This window comes from Lutra lutra, chromosome 12 (assembly GCF_902655055.1).
Source record: "Lutra lutra chromosome 12, mLutLut1.2, whole genome shotgun sequence".
Lineage (NCBI taxonomy): Eukaryota > Metazoa > Chordata > Mammalia > Carnivora > Mustelidae > Lutra > Lutra lutra.
The window spans coordinates 63844853-63857438 of NC_062289.1; the positions used below are offsets into that span (position 1 = coordinate 63844853).

At 52.6% G+C, this 12586-nt stretch overlaps 1 protein-coding gene across 11 annotated transcripts in view; it reads left to right on the forward strand.

Moving 5' to 3' along the window:
• Positions 1–2375: 2375 nt before the first annotated feature.
• The window catches only part of GNB1L (G protein subunit beta 1 like), a 59179-nt gene continuing 48968 nt past the window's right edge, over positions 2376–12586 (forward strand). The window contains exons 1-5 of one of the 11 annotated variants that reach the window (XM_047697497.1): positions 2376–2475; positions 2738–2832; positions 4861–4970; positions 5065–5287; positions 5946–6060. In XM_047697497.1, the coding sequence (XP_047553453.1) occupies positions 4963–4970; positions 5065–5287; positions 5946–6060 (346 nt within the window). In that variant the 5' untranslated portion in view covers positions 2376–2475; positions 2738–2832; positions 4861–4962. Of the gene's footprint in view, positions 2833–4860; positions 4971–5064; positions 5288–5945; positions 6061–12586 lie in introns of those variants that run through there. The other 10 variants (XM_047697495.1, XM_047697499.1, XM_047697500.1 and 7 more) reach the window with 10 other exon arrangements.

Sequence of the window (12586 nt, forward strand, 5' to 3'; positions counted from 1 at the left end):
GTTAAACATAGGATTACCATGTGATTCGGCCATTCCACTACTAGGTATATACCTAAAAAAACTGAAAACAGGACTCACATAAATAATTGTACACCCGTGTTAATAGCAGTATTAGTCACAATAGCCTAAAGATGGAAGCAAAGCAAGTGGCCATCAACAGCTGAATGGATAAACAAATGTGGTACGTACATATTATTGAATATTATTCAGCCTTATAAAGGAACAAAAATTCTGATAGGTGCTACACTGCAAACCTCTTTAACATTATTGTTAGTGAAAGGACAAATAATGTATGGTTCCACTTAGATATGAGGTACCTAGAATAAGTAAATTAACAAACAAAATGGAATAGAGGTTACCAGAGGCTGGGACAGAGGTAGCGGCCAGGAATTAGAATGGGTAGTTTCTGTCTGAGGTGATGAAGAAGTTCTGGAGATGGGTGGTGGTGAAGGTTGCCCAACAGTGTGAATATGCTTAATGCCACTGAATTGTACACCTAGAAATGGTTTTAAAAGGGTGAATTTTGGGGCACCTGGATGGCTCAGTTGGTTGGGCAACTGCCTTTGGCTCAGGTCATGATCCTAAAGTCCCAGGATCAAGTCTGGCTTTGGGCTTCTTGCTCACCAGGGAGTCTGCCTCTCCCTCTGACCCATCCCCCTCTCATGCTTTTTCTCTCTCATTCACTCTCTTGCTCTCAAATAAATAAATCTTTTTTTTTTAAAGGTAAATTTTGAAAAAAAAAAGAAAAAAGGTAAATTTTGTTATGTATATTTTACTGCAATTAAAAAAATATTTATACATAGAAGCTGGCCTGAATGAAAGCAATCTGAATAAAAAACAGTGATTTCTGGGGCACCTGGTGGCTCAGTTGTTAAGCGTTAGCCTTCAGCTCAGGTCATGATCCCAGGGTCCTGGGATGGAGCCCCGAATTGGGCTCCCTACTTGGTGGGAAAGCAAAGCCTGCTTCTCCCTCTCCCACTCCCCTTGCTTGTTTCCTCTCTCGCTGTGTTTCTCTCTGTCAAATAAACAAATAAAATCTTAAAAAAAAAAAAAAGTGATTTCTGATAGTTTGGCTGGGTTGGATTAGTTTTTTTTTACAGGAGCCTGCTGCCTCCTCTCTGCTGACCGGCCTTGAGTTGGCCTGAGCTGCCTAGTGCCTGAGGTAAGCCAAATTGTAGGGAACTCCCCCTCTCCTTTGAGGCAGGAAGTTTAAATTATCAGGTCAATTAGGAAAGATACAACCGAAAAATACAAGTTTCATTCACACTTCAAGGAGGCGTTTCCTGGCTGGGTGCCACTTTTATTATTTTTGGCCAACGCGGCTGAAAGCCCCACAGACCCAAGTAAAAGTACAATGTGATCTTTGATTCGCGTTTCAAAGATCAAAGAGAGAGAGTTTGGGTGTAAATGCAGATAACATTTCAGAGATGGTTTCATGAAAGGAGTCACTAGACCAGGGCAGAGAGGGAGCTGGTCTCTTATGTGTGTGCTCGCCTGGAGAAACATCTTTTTCCAGTGAATTCCACTCCGCTGATGGTTTTAATAACATCTGGCCGGCATCCAGGTCCTTGGCCCACAGGGCATTTGGTCTTTGGGCTGGGGGACCGGCCCCCTCTCCCACCTCTTCACCTTAAGCACAGGAAGAGGAGACATGGAGCGGTGCACGCGAGAAGCACCCAATCTCATGCTCCACTCGCTTTTGCAAAGTCTCTGGGTGCTGACTGGGCTTGCCACTCCTGGGCAGCAAACTTGGCCTTGGCAGCTTGCCTTCATTGTCCTCTCTCGGTCCAGCCGCGACCGGGGTAGGTAGAACAAACCCACCCACTAGAAAACCCACAGGCCCCCGCTTGCCAGCCCCTAGGCATCCCGGTGAAGATTCCTCGCTGCCAGCCCTGCCCTGCCCTTTTACTCCTGGGCCGGAGGTTATGTAGAACCAGGCACTGGGTGGTGAGAGACACTTAACATGCAAGCGCCGCTGCCCCTCTATGCCCAAACCCTCCCTGATGCCCTCTGTCCCCAGCATCTCTTCTGACTTTCAGTAGCGCCCCAGTGCCCAGCTGACGGAGGGCAGTGGCAACGGCTCAAACTTCTCTGGGGGAGCCGGGTGGGTGTCCGGCCCCTCCCTCCAGCTATCCGTTCCTCAGCCCCAGAGCATTTCACGTCTCCCTCCGGGACACCGCCAGCCCTGGCCGCCCCACACGCGCGAAAGCGGCCCGACCCTCTCCGCGGACTTCGCGCCGCCAGGTTGAACGCGCTCCCATGAACCCCCCGCGCCGCACTGCCGCGCTGGCAAGGCCTGGGAGCGCCTGCGCAGTCCTGCGCCCCAAGGCTCAGGGCGCAGGCGCGGCCCTCCTGGGAAGCGAGCGTGGGTCGTATGGGGCGGCCGCGCGCACGCAGGGGGCGTGGCTGCGCGACGTGTTCCGGCTCTGAATGGTGCGCCAGTCCGAACGGGTGTAGCCACCTTCGGCCCTGCGGGTTAGTGGGGCGGCGGGAACCCGAGCGGCCGGCTGGGCCCCCGCCCCTCCATCCCTTCCTAAGCCCTTGTCCGCAGAGAAGCGCTCGGAGTCCCCGGACTGTGTCCCAGTTGCGCTTCCGAACGGCGAGCCTCAGTTTCTCGGTCCGCGCCGCCGGCTGGCGAGATCCTGGAGTCATGTTCGGGTGGTTCCCGAGGTCTTCAGAGGTCGCTCCCGCGCCCCGCCTCGCCTCACGGCGGCCGATATTGTTCTGCACTTTTTAGGTGGCACTTGGACTCTCGCTCCGGGAGGGGACCGGTCCGCAGTCTCCAGCCGCAGATCCGTGGACCCTCTTCTCAGACGCTTCGCGCAGCCTCAGGTAGGTCGGCTTCTTCTTGCAGTGGGACTTGTGAACTCATATCCCGGCTGTTTCCTGCATGACGTTTGCGGGAGGGGTGGTGCAGTGGTCTGCCCTCCACTCGCTGTGAGGCCTTACGCAAGTTATTCTACCCCCGGGGCCCCTGGTCACCTCGGAGCTGAGAATGCTCTAGCGTTCGCGGTGCTTTGGGGCTTTGCGGGGAGGCAAATGCGCGTGCGTCCCCGTACGTGTTCCTTGAGTAAAGCGCTGTGCAGTCCAGGAGAAGGGCCCAAATTCTTCAGTGTTAGGGTGGGGAGAGAAGGGGTAGAGATCAACAGACTGGTAGCCAAGGAAGCTTCAGGCCCAAAGTCTGAACCAGGGCTGGCTGGTTGGAGCAAGGGAGCCTTATCTTCTCCCTCAGGCTGCAGGGGGCACACGGGCATGCTGGTGAGCAGGCAGGAAACAGCTGGGGTTCTGATTGGGAGTGGGAGGAATCCAGGGCAGAGACCTGGGTCGTGTGCACTCTGTCCTGAGCATAGGATGTGGTTTTTGCATGCAGCCTGTCACTTAACCTCAGATTGGTGGCAGGAGAGGGGCATGGCTCGCAGTCACTGGTTTTCAGAACTCCATGAGGGGCTGAACTGGGTTCACAAGTGGACTGCATTTGTGTGCTGCCCCTTAGGCCACTGCTGCTGGCAGGCTCTAGCATATTCTTTTCCTGTGTTAGGATGGGAAGGGTTTTCAGGTGGAAGAACCTCCACTGGAACCTGAGAGGTTCCAGAATTCTTGGGTGGCAAAGGTGGGTGCTGGTGGTCCTAGCAGCTTCGAGTGCTGAAGGCTGCTTTGGGAGGTGCTCAGCAGAAAGCCCAGCAGAGCTGTATCTCCCTGGAGGATCTCACTCTGATGGGGACAGGAGAGATAAACACATGGGCAACTATGCCCAAAGGTGTGTGCAGGCCGTGGTGCCCCGTTGTGAGTTGATGGAGCATTAGGGTCTGTGTGCAGGGGTTGCAGAATGTGTTCTGTGGTGGCTATGAGTGGACCTCCCTTTGCAGAGAGACTGAAGAGGTGGCCACTATAAGCTGGGCAGCGTGAGAGCCCTGGGAGAGGGCTCCTGGCATTGGAAGATGATGGTTGCAGCCTCCTTTTCCACATTGGGGCTCTTTGGGCTGCTTAGGGTTGATGACCACGGCTCTCCAGGCCTTTTACAGGAGTGACTTTGGGATGTGAAAGAAGATGTAGCAAGTGGGATTAAACTTGGGGGTGTGGATGCTGGGCTGTTGACAGGAATGGGGACACAGGGAGGTGGTGTTCAAGGTGGGGTGTCTTTGCCAACGGGTTATAGTCTGTGTGGTGAGGTGAGTCTGGAAAGCGCGGATGAGGAGGTTGGAGGGCACAGAGAATAGCTGGCCCCCAGGCCTCTGTTGAGGATAAAGGTAGCACCTTTCAAGCTCCTAGTGCTTTGATGTTAAAGGATCTTTTGACACTTACATATCAGTCACAGTGTTTGGGGTGACTAGGGGACTCCTTCTCGGTGGATTGAAGGGTAGTTCTAACCAGCATGGTGACGTGTGGTGGTTAAGCTGTGGTCTTTAGAGTCAGGTTCAGCTGCCTCCATCACTTAGTGGTGGTTGGTGTGTGGCCACAGACAAATGACTTCATTCACCACTCTGCCTCGGTATGATAAGAGTCCCAGCCTCATCAGGTGGTTAGTGTTTGACACAGTTAGAGCACTCAGTAAAAGGTTGCTTCTGTCATTTTCCTGAAACTCCCTGACAGCCAGCCAGGCCATCCAAGGAAACCCTGGGGATTCTGATCTGGCCCCCTTTCCTTCTCCTGTGATTGACAGCATCTGCCATCTCACCTTGCCCGTGAAACATCACAGGTGGCATTTGCCCACCTTCTCAGACCTCACAGGCCTGCCTTCTGGGCTCTCCTTCCACTCAGAGCTCCTAGTTGGGTTCCTGGGATTTGCCTGGGATTCCTCCTGCTGCACAGTGGAGCTGGTTTGGCCTTGTTCCCGCTCTTCCCCACCTTGTTTTTGGACAGATTGCCTTGGATGGTGGCCTGCGTCTGACAGTCCCATCAGCTCTTCTCAACACTCCTGAGGCCACAGCTGTCAGCTCCTCTGACCCTCAGCAGTTACCTGGGATGCTTGGGTTTGCCACTCTTCTTTCAGCCCATCTCTGTCCCGTTGTGTCATGACCACTCTCCCCACTGCACCATCTCTTCTTTCTTCCTTCTTCTTAATAGTTGGTGTGGAAACTCCCCTCTGTTCCCAGCATGCCCCTTGGCTGGTGTGTTGGCAGGGCCCTCACAATCCCATCTGGGTGGGAACCAGTTATGCCATTGCACACCCTGGGCAGCAGTCCCCTACCCAGTGGATCCCTGGATTGAGCAGCTCTGCTGTGGGGACCCTCTGTGTGTGCTTGCACAACCACGGAGCAGAAGAGCACGGCCATTAGTGCTCCTGATGGTAAACCCACAGAAGGGGGGCCCCCGGCTTTGCGCATGCCTGGCCCATGGCCCCCAGGGTGGACTTCTGCTGTGTGCCAATCTCACACCCATGCACCTTTGATTGCTCCCCATGGCTTCTGGACAGATCTGTCCTTTTGCTTTGAGCACTATCAGGACAACCTCTCCTGTGTCTTGGGAGATCCTAGGGCACCTGATGGACTGACCCCAGGCATGGGCAGCCCCCTACATCAACGGGGACCTGCTCCTTCCTGATGCTTATGAGCTTTTCTGCCAGGATCTCAAGGCAGTTTTTCAAAACCCGAACAGCTTCACTGAATACCTTGCTGTATCACCTTGCCCCACTACCTGCTGCCTCAAGCCAGCCCACAATGGCCCCACAGCTGCCTATGGTGAGGCAGTGCTTAGCTAGGTACTCAGAGGCCTGGTACTCAACATGGGCGCTGTCCCCATTGCTGTGGCCACCCCTGCTGTTTGTAGTTCCATCTCTACACGCAGAAATACTTTCCCTGAAGAGCAGTGGGCCAAGGAGAACAGCCTTGGGTCTGTGGAGTCCCCCACCTTGTCTAGCTCTGCATGCAACACTGATCCTGGTCCTGTGGGGCCAGCCCCGTCCCAGCCAGGGGAGATGACCCCTGCACCTGTTCCTGTACTTTCAGGATCTGCTAACCTGCCTGCCCAGAAGCCAGATCCAGTTCTACCAGGGCGTCCAGAACCCCCAGAAGACAGAGGAGGAGATTTCTGAGACGGAGGTAGACCAGGAGGCATCCTTAGGTACCCCACAGTGGGTGGCGGACACCTCAAAAACCCCAGGAGACTTAGCAGTTTCTCCCACTCCCCACTCCACAGCCCTGGGTTCTGCACACAGCCCAGGCAGGTAGAGCAGTGCTCCTTGTGACCAAGTGGCCTACATAGCTACATAGCCCACAGCCCCACAACAGGACAGGATGGCTTTCCCAGATATTTGCCCTACCCCCTTGCTTTATTGCTGGGTAGGAGGTGCACCCATTTGGCCTCTCCTCTGAGCACAAACAGCCCTCTTGTCCCCCTCACCACCCCACCTCCTGTTATAACAGAATAGTGGGCTCTTTGCTGTGCGCATCATCCTCATGACTTGCCCAGTGGCCTAGAATCTGCCTCCCAGTAGGTTCTCAGCTGCATTTCCACTGGTTGGACAATTTCAAAAGCAGTCTCATCAGATTTTTGTCTGTCTTTATAGCCGTTCCACGCCCTGGACCCCTTTGTTCAGTGTTGGCTGGACTGGACTAGGTCTGTCCTGTCAGCTCCTTGTGTATCTGCCCCTGGGTGATGTCTCTATTTTGGCCCCCTTCCCCATCTTGGCTCCCTGTGACCTCTGTCCTCTGGGCTGGAATTTAAGGATGGCTGCATGGAGGAAGCAGCCACTTTGATCATTTAGTATGAGTTGGATGGCAGAGAAAGATGCTTCCCTTGGGCTTACCACCAGCCTTGGCCAGCTAGGAAGGTAAGATACAGACCTCCTGGCCAGTCTCAATTCAGTTCTCATTTTCCCCTTTTGTTTATCAACATTCTAGTGATACCTGGTTTTCTTCAGAAGTTGGCATGAATTTCTTGTCTCAGTGCCTTTGCCTATGTTGCCCTCCCACTTTCTGCTCTTCAGCGGTCCCTGTCTCCCTGCCCACTCTTGCACATTGCTCACTCTGCGCTTAAACCATAACACTATAAATGACTTGGATCTCTGGGTAGACTGTGAGCCTCTAGGGCAGGAGCTCCATCTCAGTCAGCTTTGTGTTCCTGATACACAGTTCGGTGCTCATTAAACATATGTTGAATCCATGGCTCCACTTGTGGCGTGGTGGGTGCCGGCGGGCAGAGCCCTTATTTTGTTAGCAGGAGCACTATTGCCTTTTCTGTTGGGAACAGGGTAGGCCCTAGCCTCGAGCACTCAAGGTCAGTGTTGGAGGCGTGGTTTCTGGTGGGGGCTTTGAGAATTGAAGGGTCTGGTTGAAGGCAGGAGTTAGGCTGAATAGGTGGGAGCGGGAGGCTTGGCAGGTAGAGTGTGGTTTTGAGAACTGACTTCCTAGAGCTGGAAGTAAATCCAGCAGCAGGCTGCAAACCAGAGCTTTAGACCCAGGGGCCAGAGGTTTGGATTGGGATTAAGGAAGACCTGTTCTGTACAAGGATGGATTTTCTAATAATGAGAACTGAGTTCAGAAGCTCCTTTCAGCCAAGTTTAACACAGGATAGGTACAGTGCCCCTACCCAGAGGGATAATTAGACAAGAACGTCATATCCCTCCAGTTTTACAGTTATGGAAACAGTGCTTTCCTGGAAAGTAGGAAGAAAAAGTAAGTGGAAATGTGAACTGCTGCTAAAACTAGTTATTCTTTTTATTTATTTATTTATTTTTAAAAAGATTTTATTTATTTATTTGACAGACGGAGATCACAAGTAGGCAGAGAGGCAGGCAGAGAGAGAGTGGGGGGAGCAGGCTCCCTGCTGAGCAGAGAGCCCGATGTGGGGCTCAATCCCAGGACCCTGGGATCATGACCCGAGCCGAAAGCAGAGGCTTTAACCCACTGAGCCACCCAGGCGCCCCTAAAACTAGTTATTTTAGAGAAAAATTAGGAAGCAAATAAACAAATATCTGGTAAAAATTTTTAAGTGAAATAGACACTGCTGGGATTATTGTATTTAGTAATTGTCACTTTTAAAGTCTCTGGCTTCAGATGGTTTTATGTATGAGCTGTTTTATGGCCCTGATGCCCTGTAAGTAAAACAGGTGCAAGTCTTAGAAATAAGTGGGAAGCTGATAGAACCCTAAAAGCAAACAAGCAATCGAAATGAAGAAATCACTGCAGCCTTGATTCTGATCAAGTGTAGGAAATCTCTGCACATTGTTACCCGGCCCCAGACGCACTGCTGCCTCCCCTGCCACTGCTATTGCTCAGGTCTGGACCCTCCTCCTTTTCCAGACCCAGCTCAGACTGTTTCCCATGGCAGGGCAGACCGTGGCCTGCCAGTGGGTCTGATATTCTTGGCCATATCATATCTTTAAGATGTCTCTGACCGTAGAACCTGGGGTTACTCTCTGGGCCGATGGCCCAGTGCCTTAGTTGACCTCCCCTCTAGTGCTGGCCTCTGCATAGGGCACCTTTCTCATCCACATGTAGTGAATCTGAAGTGAATCCTTTTAAGCTCAAGATCACCATCTTCCCTTCTGACCCCTGGGCCATCTCCTTTGGGCCCCAGACAGCTCCTGCCAGCTTGGTTTGTAGTCTGGCATCCCTCTCCTGAGGGCCACCTCTCCAGAGACAGGCCCGAGAGGACCTGTGGAGGGGTCAGACGACCTATATTTTAATTTGGAAAATGGGTCTGATTGTGGTTGGGCTCTCATCACAAAGGACAAGAAATGAGGGTGGGGCCTTAGCGGCAAAGGCAAGGTTGCCAGTTCCTGGGTGCCCTTGAGGGTGGCATCAGGAGAGGAGGGGAGGGCTCTGGCCTGGCCTTGCAGCTAGGCAGTGCATACGGTGTTGCAGGGTGACGTTTTATTGGCAGCTGATGCTGTGCCCTGTCTTTGGGTAGATGCAGTGACCTAGCTGCTTTCCCGCTCTGAGCGGGAAGAAGGAACACAGAGAACCAGAAGGAGGCCCTGCCATGCATGATGGGAGGAGAATCCTCAGGGCATTCACCACTCCCGGCTCTTCACACATAGGTGTGAGGCTAGAGGAGGCTGCTTCTGGGACCAGGACAGTCTGGCAAGGTTTGCTGGCTATGCTCAGGGTCCGGCCGATGTGCTAGGGTCTGTCTACCAGATCATTGTGCCTGTCCCGTACTTGGCCTTGGAAATAACATGGAGATTTTATTTCCTAAAGCTAGGACACAGTGGGCACAATAGAAGAGTTTTTAAAGTGCATGTCTCCGAGGAAAAGTTGAACACCAGAAGTATCATGGATACAGTCCTCTGAGGGACCACACTCTTCATAAAGCTGCAACAATGAATGTACTTGGAATTGGTGTGGATGGATGAACAGAGGAGAATAGAGAACTTTGAAATAAAGCCAAATAAATGAAGGAATTTGGTTCATGCTAAAGGTATGGTTTCAAATTAATGGGGGTGAAATGGATTATTTAGTAAAAGGAGTTGGAACAACTGGTTAGCCATCTGGAAAATAGTAAAACTGGATACCCACCTCACTCTGCGCCAGGCTCCACTCCAGATGGATTAAAGATGTCAATATTTTAAAAAAATCATGGAAGTACTACAGGGAAATATGGGTGATTTTTTTTTTTTCTGCCTGTGATTCCAGAACTTTCAAAGTTCTAAATATCCAGAATTGCTGAAGGTATGGAGAAAGAGGCTTTTTTTTGCTATTGGTGGGACTATCCAATACTACAAATCACCCCCATAACATTTCTTTTTTCTTTCTTTTTTTTTTTTAAAGATTTTATTTATTTATTTGACAGACGGAGATCACAAGTAGGCAGAGAGGCAGGCAGAGAGAGAGGGGGAAGCAGGCTCTCTGCTGAGCAGAGAGCCTGATGTGGGGCTCAATCCCAGGACCCTGGGATCATGACCCGAGCCGAAGGCAGAGACTTTAACCCACTGAACCACCCAGGCACCCCCCCCATAACATTTCTAAGCACACAGACCCTGACCACTTGCTTACGTGCAGATGGCCACTGTTCTTCCTCAGTGTGGGGCTTCAGAGCATGGACTTGAGTTCAGTCACACCTTGCCTCCACTTGCAAGCTCATGATCCTTGGTGTCGCCTGACCTCATAAGGCAGTGGGAAGAGCAAATGGGTAAGGCCTGAGCCCTGTCAGGTGCCTAGCAGGCACTCACTGCAGTAACAGCAAGACTGGAAACAGCCCAAAGGTCGTATAGCACGGACTGAGGTAAATAGAGCTGTTGTCCAGTCCCATCAGTTGGGATGAGCCAGACTGTGCTGCAGTCACAACCTCCCATGTCTCACTACTCATCTGTCACAGACCAACGGGTATGGCCTCCGCCCATGGCAGAGGAACCATGCCAACAGGAGTTCACTGGACGCACTTCTCCACAACCACAGAGGCAGGGGAAAGACCACAGTGAACCACAAGTGATACTTGTCACTCCTTTTCCATGATGGTAGCCAAAGGAAGCTGCCAAACCACACCTGAGTTCTGAGAGATGAGTGGCTAATCCTCCTGTGGGGTGAGGCCATCAGCATGGAGAAGGTGAACCTGACACTCAACAGGGCAGCTATGCCAAAGTGGGGGCAGGCCTTCATCAGTACCCGTGGAAGGATGCCTGCAAGTTTACAAAGGCTGTGGGGCTTAAACGATAGAATGTATTCCTCCCTGTTCTGGAGGCTAGAAGCCCAAGATCAAGGTGCTAGCAGGCTTGTTTCTCCTGTGGTCTGCTTGGCTTGTGATGGCCATCTCCTCCCTGTGTCCTCACATGGTGCGTCTCTGTGCCTGTTGGTTCTAATTCCTCTTATAAGGACTAGTTCTGTTGGATTAGGGGCCACCCACATGACCTCATTTAACCTTAATGCCCTTTTTATAGAGGCCCTCTCTCCAAATAGAGTCACATTCTGAAAGGGTAGGGGCTAGAACTTCAACATGTGAATTGGGGGGGAGGGGGATGGACACAATTTGCCCCTTATAATACCCATGATGGAGTTCTTGTTTTTCATTTTTGCAATTTCCAACAGTGCTATGGTGAGCACCCTTGGAGCATCGCTGAGTGACAGGCAGGGCCCCCTACCCACCTGTGCCAGACTTATAACAGGAGTGGGAATCTCTGAGGTATGGAGCTGTTGAGTTTAGGGGCTCGTGTTTTCCACAGCGTGACCTATCCTACGCTAAAGAGTAGAGGACCCTTTTCCCACAGGGCGCAGACCTTCCCACCCCAGGTTAAGGATGCCAAGCAGGCCCAGTCTGCCCATGGTGCCATCTTTCTCATACATGCCTGGCTCTCTGGTCTGGTCCTCCACCAATTATCTCGCTTTATAGTGAGTGTTCATTATTTGATAGAGAAATATTCCCAACTCTCCCTCCCCCTCACTGACACTTTTTTTTCAGTTGTTTTGGCTAGTTATAAAAACACATGTCAAAAACAGACATGGAGAGGATGGTACAGTGGACCGTGGTGTGTCCGCTTGGCTCCAGCGTTGGTCAGTCCCTATCCTGGGGGCACCCTGTTGGTGGGTCAGCTGGCCAACTCTGCCGTGCCAGACAGCAGGCGTCCTGAGCTCACTTTCTCTTCAGGCTGTGGTGTCCTCATTTGTAAATGGACAACGTGATCTCTGTTACAAGGGTGTTGATGGTGAGCCCGGAAGAAGTCCCTGGTCTGCGGGGTGCCCTTGGCAGCCCATTCCTTCTCTCTTGGCCTCAGGAGGGGCACAGCCAGGGCTGGGGCCTGTGGGTGCTGGGTGCTCATCCACTTGCCGGGAGGGGGCGCCAACAGTGGAGAGGAGCATTCCGGGCTCTCCTCCACCTGTGTGCCTAAGTAGCACAGGGCTTGGGCTGACAGTGAGCCCACACTCGGCCATACGTGCAGGTGCTGTGTGGTCGGTGCAGGGACACCTGGCACTGGGAGTGCCGCTTCTCATGCCCCATGGGGTCCTGAGTGCAGAGAGTTGTTCACCTTGACGCTTTTGCACCAAAACCAAGGTTTTCTGAAGGCCACAGGTAGAGAGATGGGAGGCCTGTGAGGGCCTACAGGGTAGGGGAATTCAGGAAGCATGGGGTGACCAGGTAACCCATCCAGTGCACTGTCCTCTTAGGACATGGCAACCTTCCCACCACCAAGACCCCTATGTTCCTCTCCCTGAAAATCAGGGTGCAGATGGGAGCCATGGATGGGGATGGGCAGGAGGGTAACCCCAGAGCCAGTACAGCTCTGCCCCTGTGTTCCTACCCCACTCAGGTTCCCGCTTCCTGAGTTCCACCATGGCTTCCTGGCCCCTATCATCACATCCCATGCCCCCTGTCCCCCTTTATCCCTCACAAGTTGCTGAACTTTAGCAAGGCTCCCTTTGCTGCCTGGGTAATGGAGAGAATTTCTGCCTTGCATGTGCTAGGAGGCAGTAGGCAGGTAGCCTCTGTTGCAGGAGCAAACACGTGGATACCTGTCGGAAAGTGTATCCCCACCACCATGGTTACAGACCCTCTCTCCCAGTGGGATCAGGTTCCCAGGAGCTGCCTGGGCACTATCCCCTGGGGATTGGCCCATTCCATGCCCAGGGTGAGAGTTGTCGAAGGGCTGTCATCAGCACTGGGCAGCTGGCTGCCGTGGACCAGATCTCATGGCGGAAGCAGGCCCCAGAGGCTG